General features: G+C 36.2%; 3 protein-coding genes, 1 long non-coding RNA gene and 1 other non-coding gene across 13 annotated transcripts; 2 read left to right on the forward strand and 3 right to left on the reverse strand.

The window, feature by feature from the left end:
* The first annotated feature begins 1,951 nt into the window (after window positions 1-1,951).
* Window positions 1,952-6,652, forward strand: LOC112193354 (cysteine synthase). Of its 2 annotated transcripts, none has more exons than XM_024333457.2 (11): window positions 1,952-2,059; window positions 2,598-2,652; window positions 2,758-2,867; window positions 3,131-3,188; window positions 3,839-4,102; window positions 4,183-4,320; window positions 4,439-4,490; window positions 4,925-5,004; window positions 5,506-5,565; window positions 5,723-5,803; window positions 6,246-6,652. In XM_024333457.2, the coding sequence occupies exons 2-11, from the start codon at window positions 2,611-2,613 to the stop codon at window positions 6,336-6,338; spliced, it is 978 nt and encodes a 325-aa protein (XP_024189225.1). In that variant the 5' UTR covers window positions 1,952-2,059; window positions 2,598-2,610; the 3' UTR covers window positions 6,339-6,652. The 2 variants fall into 2 exon arrangements, with proteins under 2 accessions (XP_024189225.1, XP_024189226.1); XM_024333458.2 differs by having other exon boundaries at window positions 2,053-2,156.
* A 368-nt stretch (window positions 6,653-7,020) lies between these two features.
* On the reverse strand, window positions 7,021-7,215 carry LOC112195552. The gene has a single exon (XR_002934610.1). It is a non-coding gene; the product is annotated as a U2 spliceosomal RNA (small nuclear RNA).
* A 435-nt stretch (window positions 7,216-7,650) lies between these two features.
* LOC112193355 (cysteine synthase) lies at window positions 7,651-11,347 on the reverse strand. 4 transcript variants are annotated; one of them, XM_024333460.2, is made up of 11 exons: window positions 11,259-11,347; window positions 10,336-10,385; window positions 10,112-10,221; window positions 9,950-10,007; window positions 9,465-9,728; window positions 9,248-9,385; window positions 9,094-9,145; window positions 8,800-8,879; window positions 8,324-8,383; window positions 8,166-8,246; window positions 7,651-8,027 (listed from the first exon to the last, which is right to left on the reverse strand). In XM_024333460.2, the coding sequence occupies exons 2-11, from the start codon at window positions 10,372-10,374 to the stop codon at window positions 7,938-7,940; spliced, it is 972 nt and encodes a 323-aa protein (XP_024189228.1). In that variant the 5' UTR covers window positions 10,375-10,385; window positions 11,259-11,347; the 3' UTR covers window positions 7,651-7,937. The 4 variants fall into 4 exon arrangements, with proteins under 4 accessions (XP_024189228.1, XP_040373051.1, XP_024189227.1 ...); XM_040517117.1 differs by having other exon boundaries at window positions 11,193-11,283; XM_024333459.2 differs by having other exon boundaries at window positions 11,151-11,267.
* Window positions 11,348-12,110: 763 nt separating this feature from the next.
* Window positions 12,111-13,130, forward strand: LOC112193356. The gene is made up of 2 exons (XR_002933883.2): window positions 12,111-12,395; window positions 12,748-13,130. It is a non-coding gene; the product is annotated as an uncharacterized LOC112193356 (long non-coding RNA).
* An 856-nt stretch (window positions 13,131-13,986) lies between these two features.
* Window positions 13,987-19,385, reverse strand: LOC112193353 (cysteine synthase). Of its 5 annotated transcripts, XM_040517114.1 has the most exons (12): window positions 19,222-19,238; window positions 17,451-17,513; window positions 16,732-16,781; window positions 16,508-16,617; window positions 16,303-16,360; window positions 15,818-16,081; window positions 15,601-15,738; window positions 15,436-15,487; window positions 15,157-15,236; window positions 14,713-14,772; window positions 14,529-14,609; window positions 13,987-14,384 (listed from the first exon to the last, which is right to left on the reverse strand). In XM_040517114.1, the coding sequence occupies exons 3-12, from the start codon at window positions 16,768-16,770 to the stop codon at window positions 14,295-14,297; spliced, it is 972 nt and encodes a 323-aa protein (XP_040373048.1). In that variant the 5' UTR covers window positions 16,771-16,781; window positions 17,451-17,513; window positions 19,222-19,238; the 3' UTR covers window positions 13,987-14,294. The 5 variants fall into 5 exon arrangements, with proteins under 5 accessions (XP_040373048.1, XP_024189221.1, XP_040373049.1 ...); XM_024333453.2 differs by lacking the exon at window positions 17,451-17,513 and having other exon boundaries at window positions 19,222-19,378; XM_040517115.1 differs by lacking the exons at window positions 16,732-16,781; window positions 17,451-17,513 and having other exon boundaries at window positions 16,508-16,562; window positions 19,222-19,372.
* Between the last annotated feature and the right edge of the window lie 223 nt (window positions 19,386-19,608).

The raw sequence follows: 19,608 nt of genomic DNA on the forward strand, positions 1-19,608 counted from the left end.
CTGTTCCTATAAGCCGAGAGGCCACGCATAAAGCGGCATGATTACATCGTTTATGAAATGCATCTCTATTTAAGTTAAAACTATATGTCTTATCTCCTTAGTTCATGGTGATACTAGATTTGTTTAGGACAGAGGCCCTCTGCTTTGACTAGTATGCTACTGTACTTTTGATGTTTTGTTGTTCTTAAATTTGTCGTTAAGATACTAAATATGAGCAGAGACTCTCAACAACTGCTTGCGCATGATAAGAGTTTTAGTTTTACTGTATGATTGTTGTTATTTCGTTATTGTTATATTGTTGTCTACATTTTATTCATGAAAGTGTTTATGACATTCATGCCTCATGCCTAAAGTTGTGTATTTGGAAATGAAACTAATATGATCTTGTTATATCCTCAATTTGCATGTGATGCAAGTCTATATCTACGCTTAATTTCTCTATCTTTGTCTTTATGATTTCTATTGGTACTTACTATATGAGGTATCAGAGACAATTAAAATAAGATAAGAGAATTGAAAATGTCCTGAACTTTTCTATTGATTTTGATTGTTGAAGTCATACGTAATAATAGAAGAACCAGATAACCAAAATATTAATATAACTGATGTGGATTGAAAATATGTCTTTTAAGCAATCATTCATAATGAACGTGAAATCACTTACAAATAGTTTCTTTTCCAATTAGTTGTATATAGTTTGTTTATTACTTGATGAAATGTTGAAACCAAATAATCGTATCAATGTGTTCTAGGTGGAATGATTCCTTATCTTGATTGTTACATTTGGTATGTAATTATAACACAATTTACTACATAATAGTTTTATAGCGCACTAGCGTATAAACATAAGCCACGTAGCTTTAGTTTAATGCTTAAAACCATGTCAAATTGTGGCATCCAATGGACTTAGGAAGCACCTAGTATTGCAACATTAGATAAATCAATCTCAACTAAAAAAAGAAAAACATATAGCTTCAATTTGGTGTTTGAAAACCATGTCAAACGGTCGCATATAATAGAATAAAGAAGCCCCTAAACACTATTTAACTATCAATTTTAACTGATTGACTGCTGCTTATGTAATTATTTTGTATGATTCTTAACTTGTTATATCCTACAACCTCTGCTAGGCTAGGGTTTAACAATTGAACATGACCATATAACATGTCTATATCCATCGTTGAAACATTCAAGGTTCACATTGTAATATAATGAACAAGAATTTCATTGTTTTCTGTTCAACTCATTCCCCATTGATAGTTTGATACGATTACAAGCAAAATCGATTGATGATTGATATATCTATTTTATATTGTGATTACATGATGAAGTGGTGGGTGCATGCAAGAGGTGTCTAATATTAAAAGAGATAACACAAAATATTCGCACCACACGATTACATTTTATAGTGGATCTTGTCTGTCCATTTGGTATTACAATGGACCAGTCATCCAAATAGAGAACTTTACTTTAACAAAAGAAAACCAGAGGGACAAAAAGACGAGTCCGCAAACTTTATATATATAAAAGTTTATATATATATAAACTTTATATATAAAATGCCAAAAAAAAAAAAAAAACTTTATATATATAAGGTCTAGCATACTTCAAAAATTTGACAGGTCAAGAAACAATCATTATTCGTTTAGTAATATAAGTCTCTATTTTGCCAACTCACATCTCTGCTAAAACCAAATGATATCGAGTATAACAACCACCCGACATAAAGTCAGAAGAAAATATAATATTTATCTATATTTATGAAAATAAAATATAGAAATGTGATAAAAGAATTTGTCATCTGGGGAGGATCCCAAAGCTTAATATAACCTTATCTTTATGACTTTATGTATTTTCTAAGAACCAAAATGAATTTGTGGAAAGAAGCCGGCTAATGATGACGATAATATTTGTATATATTAAAAAAACAGTCACAGACGTAACGCCAGCAAAAATTTCCTTTAAATATCCGAAAGTCTCTCACTTTTGTCATTCGCTTCTTCTTCTTCTTCTTCTTCTTCTTGTTGTGGGTCAGCTTTTGGTTTCAACTTTCAAGCAGGTAGAAACTTCAAAAAGCCTCACTCTTTTGTCTTATTTCAATTCAAGCGTACATTTCTTCTTGAACCCATTTGCATTCTCCCAATAGTCCCACAAAGGTTTGATATCATGTTCACTATCTTCCTTTCATTTCGATATGTTTGGATTCATGTTTCATTCAATTTGTTGTTGTTTTTGAATACTCCCAAGTTTACTTGATTGGTGTTTTGTGATCATGGGTGTGGGACTGTGGATTTGGTGGTGGAGGCTGTTGTTGATTTGAAGTTTCTCAATTCTCTAAGTTACTCGATTGGTGTTTTGTATTCACGGGTGTGGATTTGGTGGTGGAGACTGTTGTTGATTTGAAACTATAACTGAAAATATTGATGTGTCAACTTTCCCATTTGTTTTTATCTCCAAAAAGGAGAAGAAAGAGATGAACTCAGTTGCAAAGTATTGAACTTTGGAGTTCAGAGTCATAAAAGATCATTACTTTGTCGTTCTAAAAAGAAATTGCTGTTTGTTGTAGTTGATTTATTAACTCTTGATTTGGTTGACAGTTTTCTGATAAAGATGGTGGAAGAGAAGGCTTGGATTGCAAAAGATGTTACTGAAGTAAGTCCATTTTCACATTATAACGTTGATCTTTTCGGTGTTTCGAGTATTAAGTTAGATGGTGAGAGCTGATTGAATGTGTTTTCCTATGGTGGGTGTTTTCAGTTGGTTGGCAACACTCCATTGGTGTATCTCAACCATGTCGTAGATGGCTGTGTGGCACGGGTTGCTGCTAAGCTGGAGATGATGGAGCCTTGCTCTAGCGTCAAGGATAGGTACAAACAAATTCTTTACATTTTGGAATATCTATTGGTTGAACTTGTGTGCTTTGGAGCTGTTCAATTGTGATCTGTTTTCATTAAGATGTGCTTTCTTTAGTATGAAAGTTCTAAATTGGACCTTTTCGTCCTTGTGAAAGTTGAACTCAAATTCCATGTCTCCAGGAGAAAATTCTATTGTTCCAGGTCTATGCGATCAAATAAAAGCATAGATTGATCATTGCTTCTCGTTCATTTCATATGAATTTTGTTCATTGTAGGATTGGATACAGTATGATTACAGATGCTGAGGAGAAGGGTCTTATTAAGGCTGGTGAGGTTAGTATTCGCATCTTTTTAATCTGAATGAGTGTGAAAGGTTTTGCTACCTATGTGGGTGAGTGTTTAATAGATTATTTTGAACCCATGTTATGTTCTTGTTTGAAACCTTAATAGAAGTTCACTTTTGCTACCTATTAGTATTCACATCTTTTTAATCTGAATGAGTGTGAAAGGTTTTGCTACCTATGTGGGTGAGTGTTTAATAGATTATTTTGAACCCATGTTATGTTCTTGTTTGAAACCTTAATAGAAGTTCACTTTTACTACCTGTTATCCGATTTCATGATGTAAGGCCTTTTTTCATTCAATTATCTCACAAGTTATTGCTATTCATCACCAACTTGGTTTAGATACCAGTTGATTATTCAATCTCCACTTTAATGATTTGATCAATATGATCCAATCACAAGCACGTGGTGATACATGCAAAGTTTATTTTTTCCAGCTGATTGCATGCACAGTTGCACACAACCAAATGTACTGGCTTCCTCCTCTCTTCCTTTCCCTATAAATATGTGTGTGATATATCAAATTTGTGCGTTCATTACTTTATTACAGTTTATTAGTGCTCTGTATCTTGTTTCTGTGATTACCTAAGTGAATGAGAAATAATTCATTTGACCAAATTTTATTGGTTCATTCTGTAGAGTGTCCTGGTCGAGCCTACTAGTGGCAATACTGGCATAGGATTGGCGTTTATGGCAGCTGCTAAGGGTTACAAACTAATAATCACCATGCCTGCTTCAATGAGTCTTGAAAGACGAACCATTCTTCGTGGATTTGGAGCTGAGCTTGTTCTCACAGATCCCGCCAAAGGCATGAAGGGGGCTGTTCAGAAGGCACAAGAGATAGTGGACAAGACACCCAATGCTTATATGCTTCAGCAATTTGAGAACCCTGCAAACCCAAAGGTATTGTTTGTGTCATGTTTCATTAGTTTACGACATACTGCCTAAACAGATTGATGAATAGGTATTTCTCGTTTTTTTAGGTACATTATGAAACTACTGGACCAGAGATCTGGAGAGGCTCTGCTGGTAAAGTCGACGCCTTTGTTTCTGGGATAGGGACTGGAGGTACAATAACAGGTGCTGGGAAGTACCTCAAAGAGCAAAATCCTGATGTTAAGGTTGGCCTTTTGTACTGCATGATAAGGATATAGTATAGAGCACGATAAATTACATAGTTAACCAAAGCTTTTCTTATTACTGACTGGCCACATGTTCCCTTGCTTTTTTCATTTATAGCTCTACGGTGTAGAACCAGTTGAAAGTGCTGTCTTGTCTGGAGGGCGACCTGGTGAGTCATGATAACCTTCCTTTCAGAATTGCATTAAGTTTTATTTACTAGAGTGAGGCTATAATTGTGGCTGGAGCTCTATATTTAGAATTTAATAATCAATCCAGACCTTGTGTAATACATATATACTGGCCTCGAGTCCCCAAATATATTTAAAGCTTAGTTGGGTGGCCGAGGCAGCCCACTGAGATCCGCTCATGTTTGTTGCTGTAACCGGACCCTCAGAATTAGAAAACAAAAAGGCTTTAACATTCCACAACATGCTAGAAATCCTAACTCAGACCAAATTGGGCAATTGTTGATATCTGAATCACAGTTACAGCAGCTAGTATAGACTATAGGGCATAAGCTGCCTGCTCGAAAAAGGGAGGCAATTTCTTTTCATATTCTCCTTTGCTTAATTTGATCATATGTCTGCTTCTATATAATCTCAGGCCCTCACAAGATTCAAGGAATTGGTGCTGGCTTCATCCCTGGAGTTTTAGATGTCAACCTAATTGATGAAGTTATCCAAGTAAGCCTTATAACCCGTACTTCACATTATTTCCATTAAATACATTAGCTTATGCACTTTTGCAATACCATATTATGAGAGATATGACTGAAACAGATATTTACGACAGTAGATCCCTGTTCTTACTAAACAACCAGACTCTCGGTCATTAAAATCTCAGAATCTACAGAGCACCGTATTTGTCCTGCATCATTAAACCTACTATGTCTCTTAGATGCTGGGTTCCACAGTTCTTTAGTCTGGAGTCTTGCTATGTTTTGAACTTTGAAATGCATGCCTTTCAGTTTTGGTGCCATATATGTGGGGATGCCTTTCTGGAAGCAAGTATAAGATAAAATCTGTCTACGGAAGTTTCTTACAGTTTTCTGTTTGTGAATAAACATGTCATTGCAAGTATGAAATTAGCGTATACTATGTAGTTAAGCAGTAGTTTTCATGCTTCTGAGCTGCAATCTTATATTTGAGAGTTGAAACTGAGAGAATCTTTCTACCACTTTGCAGATATCAAGTGAAGAAGCAATTGAAACAGCCAAGCGTCTAGCATTGAAGGAAGGTTTGTTGGTAAGTCCACGACCATAAAGGACATGTTTGGACCTTTCGGTTCTTTTAGAATGCTATTGATCTTTTTCCTGAATTTAAGATCTCATTATGCTTTTCTATAATTGCTTTTCCATTGTTGGCCTCTTTTATTGTAACTTATGTTTAACATGTATCGCAGGTAGGGATATCATCTGGTGCTGCAGCTGCAGCTGCTATTGAGATTGCAAGGAGGCCAGCAAATGCTGGAAAGCTCATTGTTGTAAGTATTGATTGTTTTACTATGATAAAGTCGAAATAAGTGTTTGACTACTCAGCTTGTTCTTTAAGCAATTTGCAATTACAAAGCCCACATTACTGTCATTTTCTTTCGCAATGTCAATCCTACACAGCCTTAAATAATGAACAGGAATTAGCAATCGGGCTTGATATTTATACGCACACATTGATCTTTTGAAATTCTTATGGATTACTTTGAAGTCTTTTTCCTCGACTTCTAGAACTCTTAGCCAAATATACTGTTGACCAGTAATGTTGCTGCTGTGCCAGTTATTGAATTCGCTATTACTTCAGTTTTGTGTGGGGAGACTCATATTCCTACATATTCTGCATTATTAACAGGAATTGTACCTTCAATGTTGACCAGATAACTTACTAGTAGGTCAACTAAACAAGTAACCTTTTCATTTCCATAATGTGTACAGGTGGTCTTCCCCAGCTTTGGAGAGCGTTACCTCTCCTCTGTATTGTTTGAATCCGTGAAGCGGGAGGCAGAGAACATGGTTTTTGAGCCCTGAGATGGTAGTTTCAAAAGGGATTACAAGAGTCCATGATGTGAAGCTGGAAGCCAAAAACATGAGCATCCAAATCGCAGTGCTTTTAGTTTTGAGTGTGTTTGCTTATCGACACTGGTCTCAATAAGTACTATGAATAATGTATGTGAATTTCAAAAAAGTTTGAATGTTCACTAGATCAGGTTATTACATTATTGTAAGAATCCAAATTCGTATGAGGTGTTTGAAACAAAATAGGTCATGCTATTTGTAGCAAAAAAATCCCCACTCAAATAGCTGCACCCTTGAAAATTATAGAATTTCACGTAATTGCTCACCAACCCTGAGATCAATTCTCACAGTTTCACACCAAATCTAGTGGATTCCCATTTTCAATCAAATCGAGCACGCTTGACTTACATTGTCAAGTTCATTCCGGTTCTGTAGCATCTTCGATTTAAGCATTCACGCTTTGTGCTCTCTTCAACATCTTTCTTTCACATAGTTGAAAACAAAAATTTACAGACCTTAAAAACACAGAATTTCATAATGAGCGTTCAATTTCTCAAGAGCAGAGAACCTCACCTCCTCATCTTTAGACGATGTAAATTGTTGATCAGAGTACACCATAATAGAAGAGATACATAAGGGTAACTCCCACATTTGTTGTAACGCCAGTATTGCTTGAATAATTGAACTACATTTGGTAGGGTGCGCCAAACCTTGCAGTAGTGCAAGACAAGGATAACACGTGTCAGCCCCAATAGCAAGCTATTGTGATGGACCGACCCTTTATAAAAATTAATTTAATATCGTGTGGACCATTGGTCCACGTATCAGATATTAAACTGATAAGAACAGATACTACACTTGATCTTAGCCAAAAGGCCGAGAAAGGTATGCTTTGTTCTGTCTTACTCTTCTGTTTTTATACTCCTTTTCACTTCCGTGCGTTCTCTTCTCCCCGATGTGGGACTCATAAGCGCTAACGTTTACAAAGTGCGAAAGCTATAGCTACGAGTTGCAACCATTGCTTAATGCTTCCCTCACAATCGTATTCACATCCAGGCCTAACATACTAGTCAATTATTACTCTATCCCTTGATCGAGAATCCATGGTTCTTAATCTAACCATCTGCAAACATGAACTGAATATATTGCTGCAGAAACTGAAGCAACAGCTCGAAAATTTTGAGACCAAAGGGTTGGAATACCTGAGGAGAACAGCAAGGTTACATTCTTATACTCCACTTTGTTCATACATGCCAAAACAATACATCTGAGAATTGCGTGGGCTCTACATTAGCCCGGACAAGCGAGACTTAAGAAATAAGTGTTCATCTAATTAATTATCTGGTCTTTCAATTCTTAACCAGCAAAATGCATGGTCTTTTCATTAATAGAAGTGCATAGATATTTACAAACTGGTCTCTGATTACATATCAGGCCTTAAGTTAGAGAATCTTTACAGTTCGGATATAGAATGCTAATGTTCTATGAAGGCAAGGCATAAGTCCACTATAGGGTCATATTTCCTTGCAGACTTGAACAATTTCCTTATTTATTCCAATTGCCAAAGGAACCTAACATAAGTAAAGCATTTTATGAACCACAGCAACACTATCATTCAAACTTCATATTTTCTGCCTCATGCCTAATGGTATCGAAGAGTGGCGAAGACAGGTAGCGCTCTCCAGAACTGGCGAACACAACCTGCACAAGCAGAAGAGTTAATAGAGTAGTTGTGGATTCATGAGAAAAAGATGCAGTTAATAACAACAGTTTTTAAGAACCAAATACTGCAGGCAACATTTACAAATATGTTACATTACAGAATGAAGTTAAACTTACAACTATCAGTTTTCCAGCATTTTCTTGCTTCTTTGCCAACTTTATTGCTGCTGCTGCAGCAGCACCAGATGAAATTCCCACCTGCAAAGTATTTGAAAGATTAATGTCTATAACAAGAGAAATTAATCTTAATTTCAACTAGTTGCTATCGTACGTACCAAAAGACCTTCTTTTAGTGCAAGCAGCTTAGCAGTTTCAATTGCTTCCTCACTGGATACCTAGAATTTTTCAGAAACATGAGAAATCAATAAAAGGAATTCTCATCCTTGTATTTGCATCTGAGATGGATTAGATTACAGATACTGGAATGTAAATAAAGGAAATGATACACTGGTAAGGACAATATTTTCAGTGTTACAGGTGCTTGTTGGTCAAGATTTTGTTCATTTTAGAACTTTGAGAATTTCTAGTAAAGTGTTTTGAAATAACCATATGGTATTCAACGACTTACTACATTTTCTATCTTTCATGAGATTTCTGAAAGTAAAAGGAGAAATCTCTGTCATGTTATGAAAAAACAAAACCAATTACTCCTTACTTTTCTAATGTATTAACTTGTACAAGTAAGAGCAAGCTAATTTCACATTTAAAATCAAATTGTACAGCAGTAAAGACGACTTCCAGATCGGCTTACTTGAATAACTTCATCCAGCAAGCTAACATCCAGAACTTGAGGTATGAAACCAGCACCAATTCCTTGGATCAGATGCATCCCTTCAAAATGAGCATACATATTATATATATACACACCCACACAAACTCACACATACATCAATCAATAGTAATTTCATGTGGTAGAAGTATAACCACAGATTTCACTACGTGAAAAACTGAAGCTAAACTGCAATACTTTGGTTAGTGTTTAGCATCTCCTTCACCTTCTTCTGTAATATGTCCTACAAGAAACACAGGCATTATATTAACTCACCAGGTTTGCCGCCATTCAATATTGCACTTTCAGCTGGTTCTACACCATACACCTAAACATAAACAAAGAAGTCACACCATCAGACCATGTAAGTTTAATATCGCTCTCTCCTCTCTTACATACGCATATAATATATCTATACACAAAAGCCAACCTTGATATCTGGATTTTGCTCTTTGAGGAAACTCCCTGCACCGGTTACAGTACCCCCAGTCCCTATCCCTGAAACCAAGACATCAACTTTCCCTCCCGAGTCTCTCCATATCTCTGGGCCAGTGGTTTCATAATGAACCTACACAAATCATAAGAAGAGGATTTAGGAAATCTCTAAGTAAGTCTAGCCACAATACTGTACTTTGCTGCAAAAATACCTCTGGATTGGCAGGGTTTTCAAACTGTTGAAGCATAAAGCTATTAGGTGTGTTGCTTAGCAGCTCATCTGCCTTAGCAAGAACTCCCTTAAATCCCTTAGCAGGATCTGTGATGAAGACCTCAGCTCCAAAAGCTCGGAGCACAATTCTTCTTTCAAGACTCACTATAGATGGCATGCTTAGCTTAAGCTTGTAGCCCTTGGTTGCGGCAATGAATGCCAATCCAATGCCAGTGTTGCCACTTGTAGGCTCAATAAGAACAGTCTTGAAGCCAAGCAATTATGCATATCAAGAACCAAGGTAAGTTACTAAGTTTATTGACACTGGAAAAAAGAAAATCCACATTTTGGATGACACAAGCTAGAGGAAATTCACTTACATAGTCAGACTCATCCTTAGAGGAACAATTAAGTAAAAAATAAGACTTACGAACAGATTCACAGAAAGACATCTATATATCTAGTGTACATTAAGTTACTTCCAACCTTCCCTGGCGTAATTAGACCCTTATCCTCTGCATCCTTGATCATGCTATATGCGATCCTGCATAATGAAATTTTAAGGAATTGTCCTTTTATTTAGAATCTTGCTAGGTTGACATCAAGATCAAAATCAATTCGAAACAAACAATAGCAAAGAATATCTGCCTGTCTTTTACACTAGAGCAAGGTTCCATTATCTCTAGCTTGGCAGCAATTCTGGCTACACAGCCGTCCACGACGTTGTTGAGATATACCATTGGGGTATTTCCGATTAACTCCATAAATCAAGTAAGACCAGAAAAAAAGAGAGCTCATTGTAAGCCAAACGCTTCTAAAATGAACAAGAGGAAAAACATCATAAAGAGTTTAAGTTTCACATGAAATATTACTTCAGTGACATTGTTCTTGATTGCGCAGGAGTCCTCCATCAAGCCGCAAGCTGATACAGAAATGAAAACAAACTCTGAACAACAACTAGGAGTACATTGCTAGTATAGTATGCTACTTGAAAGCGTATGGTCAATCTCAGTCACAAAAGGACATCACCTACCTATAATAATATCCAATGTGTTTCCAAATATTATGAAGTATTGACTAGTAATTATGATTATTAGGATTGATTGACTACTTTTCTTTAATGTTGAAATAGTCACTCTCTTTTGTTAGCAAAAAGAGAACAAATGGCTGAAGTATTTTGAACTCTGAGGTTATCTTGAACTAAAGAAAATGAATGTTGAAACCTGGATATATAGTATGGCAGTACAAAAGTGACCTCTAAGAACAGGTTCTTTATGTTTATCCCTATAAGAAAGCTACCTATATGAACCAAGTTACCAAGTGACATTCAAAACAAAAGCAATGAAAAATTGAAATCCAAGTCTCGAAACACTCTGATATTTAAAAGAAATATAGTTTTAGAACAAATGGTCTGCCTTCTAGTCAGAAGCACGTACAGGCTTTACAACAAACGTCAGACAGCTGAAAATGAAAAAGTACTAAGCACAGTGCTAGTTAAGCTTAGATGTCTATCCATGTATCAGAAGCATCAAAAGTTAATCTTTTGGACCTTAATGTCAAGCGAGACAAAATATGCAGGAGTAAACTAAAAAAGAGAAATTAACCCAAACTCTAAACTCCTATAAGCTCCAAATCATTTACCAACAGAAGCTCATGAATTGATAAATGAAAGAGTTAAGATACATACCAAATTATTTGATAATCAACCAAGAACGAGTACAAGACTAACCTTGTCTCTGCAACTGAAAACTACTGGTTGTTAAACAGAGATGATAACAGATATATATAGACCAACCTTGTAGGCAATGTGGACAAAGAGAAACAAAGTTGTTAATGCCTACTACTGGGAATGTTTTTTTTTTTTTTTAAAGGGGAGCTTTTCTTTTTTCTTCAAGTTGTTTAGTAGAATAGTCTTCCTTGATATATACTCCATTTGTCATATCTTGGAGCCCAAGAGAAAGCTTCACATACTGTCCAAGATTTAGAATAGACTTGACAATAAAAGACTGTGAATAACTTGATCAACTTTTCTTAGAATATTGTTATTGATAATAAGTGGCCGATTGAGTATAAAAGCAAAAGTAAGCGTACGTACTTGACCATCTAATCTCCTGGCACGAATGCATGGGCTCAAAAGTCAAATATGTGGGATTACAGAGATGGTCAATTTTAAAGAGTATAAATAAGAAATTCTTTAAGAGATATTTTGAAATGGAATTGACAGGGGGAGAAATTATGACATTGTCTCTGAAATATCTGAGGTATATAAAAAACATTGAATAAATATTGCGAGGGAATTAGTAGAAATTTCATTAGTTTTCTGGAGGTATAAAACAAATATAGATTAAGATTTACGAGCTAGGTAATTAGATAACGCTCGGGAATATTTGTTTTAAATTTTTCTTGAGGTGCAATCTTCAAATTGTGGACTCGATAATAAAGCACACGAGGCACCAAGTTTGTAAGAATTTTCGGAGGTTTTGGGACACCTGAACTATTTACTATGATTTTACGAAGTTTCAAAATTATGAATAATTAATTGAGAAAAAGAGAATAAAAAGGGAAATTTCGTGGTGCAATCTAGGCCATTGAAATTGACCACCGCTTGATCACAGCCATTGAAAATCAATTAATGGAGCATTATACAGAGGGGAGATCAGATCGATGCGAAGGGGGAGAGCTCCAGAAGCTTCAGGGCTTCTGACCCCGTTTGGTGACTCGACGACCCGCAACGGAACCCGATTGGAAATCCTCCATCCGGCCACGACGTGGTGATGCACCGGTCTTATATTCGATTCCTCTTCTTACTACGGTTCTACCTCCAGTCTTGTTTTGCTCGATTGATGGGAGAGGAAGGAGAGTCGAAGCTCGAAAGATTCGGGTAATCCGGCGGTTCGTCTACATAGTCCGGCAACGGTAGGCTGTGCATGAGGTGAGAACCTTGGTCCTCTTTTCAAGATCTAGGTCCTGGTATAGTTGTTTCTCAATTTAACTGAGTCTTGAACGTGTTTGTGTTTTTGGGCAAAGATTTCCTTTCCACTTAAAAAAAAAAAAAATCTGGATTATTCTCAAATAAATTCGAGGTCAGGACGTTACAGTCTCTACTACTGTGAGAAGACTATAGACGAGCACCCCTCCTATGGGTTATGGAGGAGACTGTTGAAAGTTTTGTTTACTTTACTATGATGAAGTTGAAACAAGAGTTCGACTACTAAGCTTGTTCTTTAAGCAATTTACAATTACTAGTAGGTCAGGTAACCTTTTCATTTCCAAAATGTCTACAGTTGGTCTTTCCCCAGCTTTGGAGGGCGTTACCTCTCCTCTGTGTTGTTCGAATATGTGAAGCAGGAGGCAGAGAGCATGGCTTTTGAGCCCAGCGTGAAGTGAAGCTGGAGACCAAAATCATGAGTATCCAAGGTGCACAGTACGTGTAGTTCGAGTGTGTGATCTGTGTATCGACAATAGTCTCAGTACGTAAGTACTATGAATAATGTAATAAGTTTGTAGGGTACGCTACAAAAGGTGATTACATTATTGTAAGAATCCAAACTCGTATAAGTGTTTGAAACAAAATAGGTTATGCCATTTTGTAGCAAAAATTCTTCGCTCAAATAGCAAAACCCTTTCTTGAAATTATAGAATTTCACTCAATGAGGTTGCTCCCTTACTGTCAGATCAATACACAGTTCCACACCAAGTCAAGTGGGATCACATTGTCAATCAAACTGAGCACAGTTTCTTCCTATTATCAAGTTCATTCCGCATTTGATTGGGGTGTTTAGGGCGGACCACGTAATTTCAGCGTCATAAAATGTATGTTCAAGGCGTATGTTCAATTTCTATTGAACTGAATTTGGTAGGGTGAGAATGTGAGATGAACGCGTTGCCACGCTTCTAGTAGCAGAGCGGAGCGCAATTCTGTAAGCCATTTGCTTTTTCTGGTCTGTTTGTTTTGTTTGATCGGAGAAGATTGTTGGGTTTGTGCAATGCATAGAACTTGATTTAGTCCTCATATCATCTGCTAAATCACTCATTTACAAGAGGACGCTGTTGGATGAGTTGGGTTTAAGGCATAAAATTTGTTTTAATTCCTGGACGAGGGCAATGCAATGAAACTTTTTCATCATTCAACAAAATCAAAAATCCTTTCACATATTAGAATTTAGTTCCAAAAATGACGTAAAAGTTCCATTGCATGGTCCTTATCCAGCAGTAGTAAATGATACGAGCATTTACGTGCGAGTCGGGTTTCACTTCTGTTTTTATAACCTCATTCAGTTCCATGTCTTCTTGTTTTGACAATGTGGGACTGACAAGTGCTAAATGTTAGCGCAAAAAGCTGGGTCCAAGTTGTAACCATTGCTTTGAGTATTTCTGTCTCTCATCATCGTATTCGAATCCAAGCCTAGCATTCAACTTAAGTACTACTCTATCCCTTGATCTAGAATCCATGGTTCTGACTTCTGAGAAATATGTGATTCTACAATTGCCCGAAAAAGTGAGCCTCAGGAAACAAGTGTTCATCTAGTAATTATTTGGTCTTTCTATTCTTAACCAGCAAAAATGGCATTTCAGTAGAAGTACAACATGTGATCAATAGTGGAATTACAGACTTACAAACTGGTATCTTCTGGTCACGCATGATACCTTAGTATATAGAATCGTCAAAGTGTTGACAGAAAATTGAAAGGGGCTCCAAGAACACAAGGCATAAGTACCACTCAAGGGTCATATTGCCTTGCAGACTGCTTGAAGCATTTTTCTTATTATACCAATAACCAGAGGAACCTGACATAAGTAAAGCTTTTTATGAACCACCACAACAACACTATCATTCAAACTTCATATTTTCTGCCTCGTGCCTAATGGTATCGAAGAGTGGAGAAGACAGATAACGCTCTCCAGAACTGGCAAACACAACCTGCACAAGCAGAAAAGTTAATGAAGTTTTAGATCAATGAGAAAACTTTACAGGTAATAACAAGAAGTTAAAAGTATTAATATAAGAACAAAATAATAGAAACATTTAGTAATATATTTCAATTTATAATAAAGTTAAACTTACGACTATTAATTTTCCAGCATTTTCTTGCTTCTTTGCCAACTTTATTGCTGCTGCTGCTGCAGCACCTGATGAAATCCCCACCTGCAAAATATTTGAAAGATCAATGTCAACAATAATGGAGAGCACCAAGTTCCTAGAACTATCATAACACCAAGTCACTTCAACTAGTTGCTACCCTACGTACCAAAAGACCTTCTTTTAGCGCAAGCAGCTTAGCAGTTTCAATTGCTTCCTCACTGGATACCTACAATTTTACAGAAACATTAGACAACACATACTAGCATGTAAATAAAGGAAATAGTATATTGATAAGGACGATATTTTCGATGTTACTAGTGCTTGGAACTTGGTCGGGATTTGGTTTATTTGAGAATTCTGAGAATTTGTAGTAAAGTGAACTTTGAATCAACCATGGTAGCTAGTTGAACTCCTACTTACTACACTACCTATCTTTCATAAGATTTCTGAAAGTAAATAGAGAAATGCTGTGTCATGTTATGAGTTAAAACAAAACCTACCATCTCTTATTGTGATATGCAAAGTGCTACAAGAACTTATACAAGTAAGAGCAACCAATTTCACGTTTAAATTCAAATTGTAAATCAGTAAAGATGACTTCCAGACTTACTTGAATAACTTCATCCAGCAAGCTAACATCCAGAACTTGAGGTATGAAACCAGCACCAATTCCTTGGATCAGATGCATCCCTTCAACACGAGCGTGCATATTATATATCAATACATGCAAGAGTTGACAACAATTTCAAGCTGTAGAAGTACAACTATAGACTTAGTCACCTAAATAATTGAAGCTAATATATACTACTTTGGTTAATTTGTAGCTTCTCCTTCAATTCACCTTGTACTGTAATATGTCTTACAAAAAATTGCACATATAGTAACTCACCAGGTTTGCCACCATTCAATACTGCACTTTCAGCTGGTTCTACACCATACACCTAAAACATAATAAACAAAAGAGGTCACACCACAGTCACCACTTGACCATATAGGTTTAATATCTCTCTCTATTTACATGCTCATATAACATATCTATTATACAAAACTCAACCTTAATATCTGGATTTTGCTCTTTAAGGAAACTTCCTGCACCGGTTACAGTACCTCCAGTCCCTACTGCTGAAACAAAAACATCAACTTTCCCTCCTGAGTCTCTCCATATCTCCGGGCCAGTGGTTTCATAATGAATCTACACAAACATAAGAAAAGGATTCAGGAAAATTTTCTAAGCAGTCTAGCCACAACACTGTACTTTGCTGCAAAAATACCTTTGGATTGGCAGGGTTTTCCGATTGTTGAAGTATAAAGCTATTAGGTGTGTTACTTAGCAGCTCGTCTGCCTTGGCAAAAGCTCCCTCAAAGCCCCTGGCAGGATCTGCGATGAAGACCTCAGCTCCAAAAGCTCGGAGCACAATTCTTCTTTCAAGACTCATTGTAGCTGGCATGCTTAGCTTGAGCTTGTAACCCTTGATTGCAGCAATGAATGCCAATCCAATGCCAGTGTTACCACTTGTAACCTCAACAAGAACAGTCTTGAGCCGAGTTTTTTATGCATATTAAGATTGCAGGGAAAGTAATTAAGTTATTGAAACTTGAAATAATCCACATTTTGGATGACACAAGCTAGAGGCAATTTACTTACATAGTCAGACTTGACAGCCTTAAAGGAAAATAAATAGGGAAAAAGAAGACCTATGCATAGATTTTACAGAAAGACATTTATATATCTGGTGTACATTAAGTGTATTCCTACCTTCCCTGGTGTAATTAGACCTTTATCCTCTGCATCCTTGATCATGCCATAAGCGATCCTGCATAATGAGATTTTAAGGTTATGTCCATTATGTTACAGCAAAATTTACAATCATTACTTGCTAGATTGTCATCAAAATCTCTTCTCAAATAAAAGATCGTCATCAAAATCAAACTCAATATAAACACAATAGCAAAGAATATGCCTGTCTTTTACACTAGAGCAAGGCTCCATTGTCTCTAGCTTGGCAGCAATTCTGGCTACACAACCATCCACGACATTGTTGAGATATACCATTGGGGTATTTCCTATTAACTCCATAAATCAAGTAAGAGCAGAACAAAGAGAGCACATCGTAAGCCAAAAGATTCTAAAAATGGACACGTTGAAAAGCATCATGAAAAGATTTAGTTTCGCCTGAAATATTACTTCGGTGACATCATTCTTGATTGCACACTTGTCCTCCATCAAACCGCTAGCTGATATAGAAGTGAAATCAAATTTTGAACAAAAACTAGGACGAGTACATTGCACGGTTGCTACTTGAAAGCATATGTCTAATCTCATGCACAAAAGACCATCAATAACTTTCCAAATATCATGAAGTGCCTCACATCACAAGGTAATTAAAACGCCTTAGAAGGATTGGTTGACTACTATTCTTTGAATGTTGAAATAGTCACTCCCATTTGAAATCTGGCTCTAGAATTAAATAAAATGAATGGTGCAACCTGTAAATCATGGATATATAGTATGGCAGCACAAAAGTGACCTCTAAGAACAGGTTCTTTATGTTTGTCGCTATTAGAAAATGATGTTACAAACTGAAATTCAAAACAAAGGTATTGACAAATTGATTTCCAAGTCTCGAAATGCTCTGACATATAAAAGAACTACAGTTTTTAAACAAAAGGTCTGCTTACAGTGAGAAGCACAGGCTTTTACAACAAACCACAGAGAGCTCAAAATCAAAATGTACTAAGCAGAGAGCTATATATAGGTTAGATGTCTATCCATGTTTTAGAAGCAGAGTATGACAGTAAGAGTTTACCAAAAAAGAGAAACCCAAAATCTAAACTTCAATAAGCTCCAAATCATTAACACAGAAGCTCATCAATTGATGAATGAAAGAGTTCAGATGCATATACCCAATTAGTTGTTAAGTAATCAAGAAACCAAGAATGAGCTCAAGGCCGACCTTGTGTCTGCAACTGAAAACAGATATGAAACTGAAAGCTGGGTATGCTTACTACTGGTTTTTAAACAGATATAGACAAATCTTGTAGGCAATGTGGACAAAGAAAAACAAGTTTTTAATGCTTGCTACTGGGAGCTTTTCCTGTTTTTTTTTTGACGTTGTTTAGTAGAGTAGTGTTCCTTGATGTTACCCCAATTGGTCATATCTTGGGAGCCCAGGATTTCCTGTCAATTATAGAGATCTATGGTATAATTGCCAGTGTACTCTTATATATCCAAACTGGAGGATATATATAGCAGGACAAATTGCCTATAGATAAGTGTGAAAGGTAAATACAAAATAGAGTTATGTATGAAAGACAAATACAAAAGTCAGGAAATACGGCTGCATAAGATTTGTTGCAGCAGCAGCCAGATTTGCTGCTGCTACTTCTCACTGTATCAGCTCACGTAACAATTCCCAATTACGACTAATACTATTTTTAATAGATTACAAGTAAATAAAATTTCTAATAGATTACAAGTAAACGAAATTAGCATTCACAACATTGATTAGAGTTAGAATTCATCACTAGCTACCAATTCCCGTGTTAGAATTTTTCATAAACTAAGGTCTTGTTTGTTTCATGGATTTTAAGCTTGAGAATGGAAAAGTGCTTACTTTCCCATGTTTGGTAAGTGCAAGTTTTTTTTTTTTTTTTTTTGGTCTGATGGTAAGTGCAAGGTTAGGAAAATGGTTACTCTTGCAAAGGAAAATAGGAAGGATAATGAATCCTTCCATTCTCCTTAGATCCATTTTACTTTCTCATTTCACAATATTAATTACACTTTTTAAACATTTATAAGGAAAATAGGAGGGAGAATCCATTCTCCTTAGATCCATTTTCCTTTCTCATTTCACAACATTAATTACACTTTTTAAACATTTATTACACTATTTATATGACTAAACTAATCCTATAAACAAATAAATACCAATTTAGGGTGGATCGATCACATAGTTTCCAGTTACCAAAAACTTACAAAACTAGGGTGTAAGGATTTCACAGGGAATCAGCGTCATAAAATTTATGTTCAAGGCGTGTGCCATAGTTATCTTTCAATTTGGTAGGGTAAGATGAACGGGTTGCCACTCTTCTATTAGCAGAGCGGAGCATAAGCAGTTCTGTAAGCCAATAATTTGTTTTTCTGGTCTGTTTGTTTTGTTCGATCGGAGAAGATTGTTGGGTTTGTGCTTGGCTTAAAACTTGATTTGATCATTCGTATCATTTACTAAATCAAGTTCTAATAGAATTGAACGTTGGCCACCTAGATGAGAACAATGCAATGGGATCAAGGCATGGAACTTGATTTAATTAGTTTGGCTTTAATTGATTTTGATTTCGAGTGTTTTTGGGTGTTTTCTTTGTTCTCGACTAGTGGTGATAATTGTGTGGTCCTGTGTCATCTTTTATCAACACTCAATGCCAGAGAACCTCAATCAAAGGCTGAAACGAACAAATTTTAAAACATTTCCATTAAGTTTTCTGAAAAGCCTTCATCTTGAAACGAAATAAATAGGGACCAAAGTCTACAGAGAAATAATATGTGATGCGATTATATATGTTGAATGCAAAATTAATTATGAGATTGAGTTGGTTGGTTTAAAATGCAGAGCAGTTGGTTGAAATTGAAAATAATGTGGTGAGGGAGAGATATATAGTGTTAATTAATTAGAATCACCTGAATTCATAGATGATCATGAGAGGAGAGGAGTAGAATTGTTGGATGGGGGCGTCGAGAGTTGGGAGCTGAGAGCAGAGCAGAGCAGAGCAATGGAGATGATGGAGAGGGAGAGCGACGTGTGCCTAAAATACGAGGGAAATGGGCCAAATGGCTACTCACCATAACACCACCATATATATACGTCTATCTCTCTCTCTCTCTCTCCCTCTCCCCTTTCTACTCACCAGTAATTAATTCATTTTCATCTTTCTCTTCGTTTTTATTTTTTCATTTTCCTCACGCAGTCTCTCGAAAAATTGGATTTATATGCAATCATTCCAATATTTTTTTTTTTTGCCTATTTGATTGCAATACTTTACTGATATATTAACTTAAACTAAAGGT

Source organism: Rosa chinensis, chromosome 3 (genome assembly GCF_002994745.2).
Source record: "Rosa chinensis cultivar Old Blush chromosome 3, RchiOBHm-V2, whole genome shotgun sequence".
In the NCBI taxonomy this organism is placed as follows: domain Eukaryota; kingdom Viridiplantae; phylum Streptophyta; class Magnoliopsida; order Rosales; family Rosaceae; genus Rosa; species Rosa chinensis.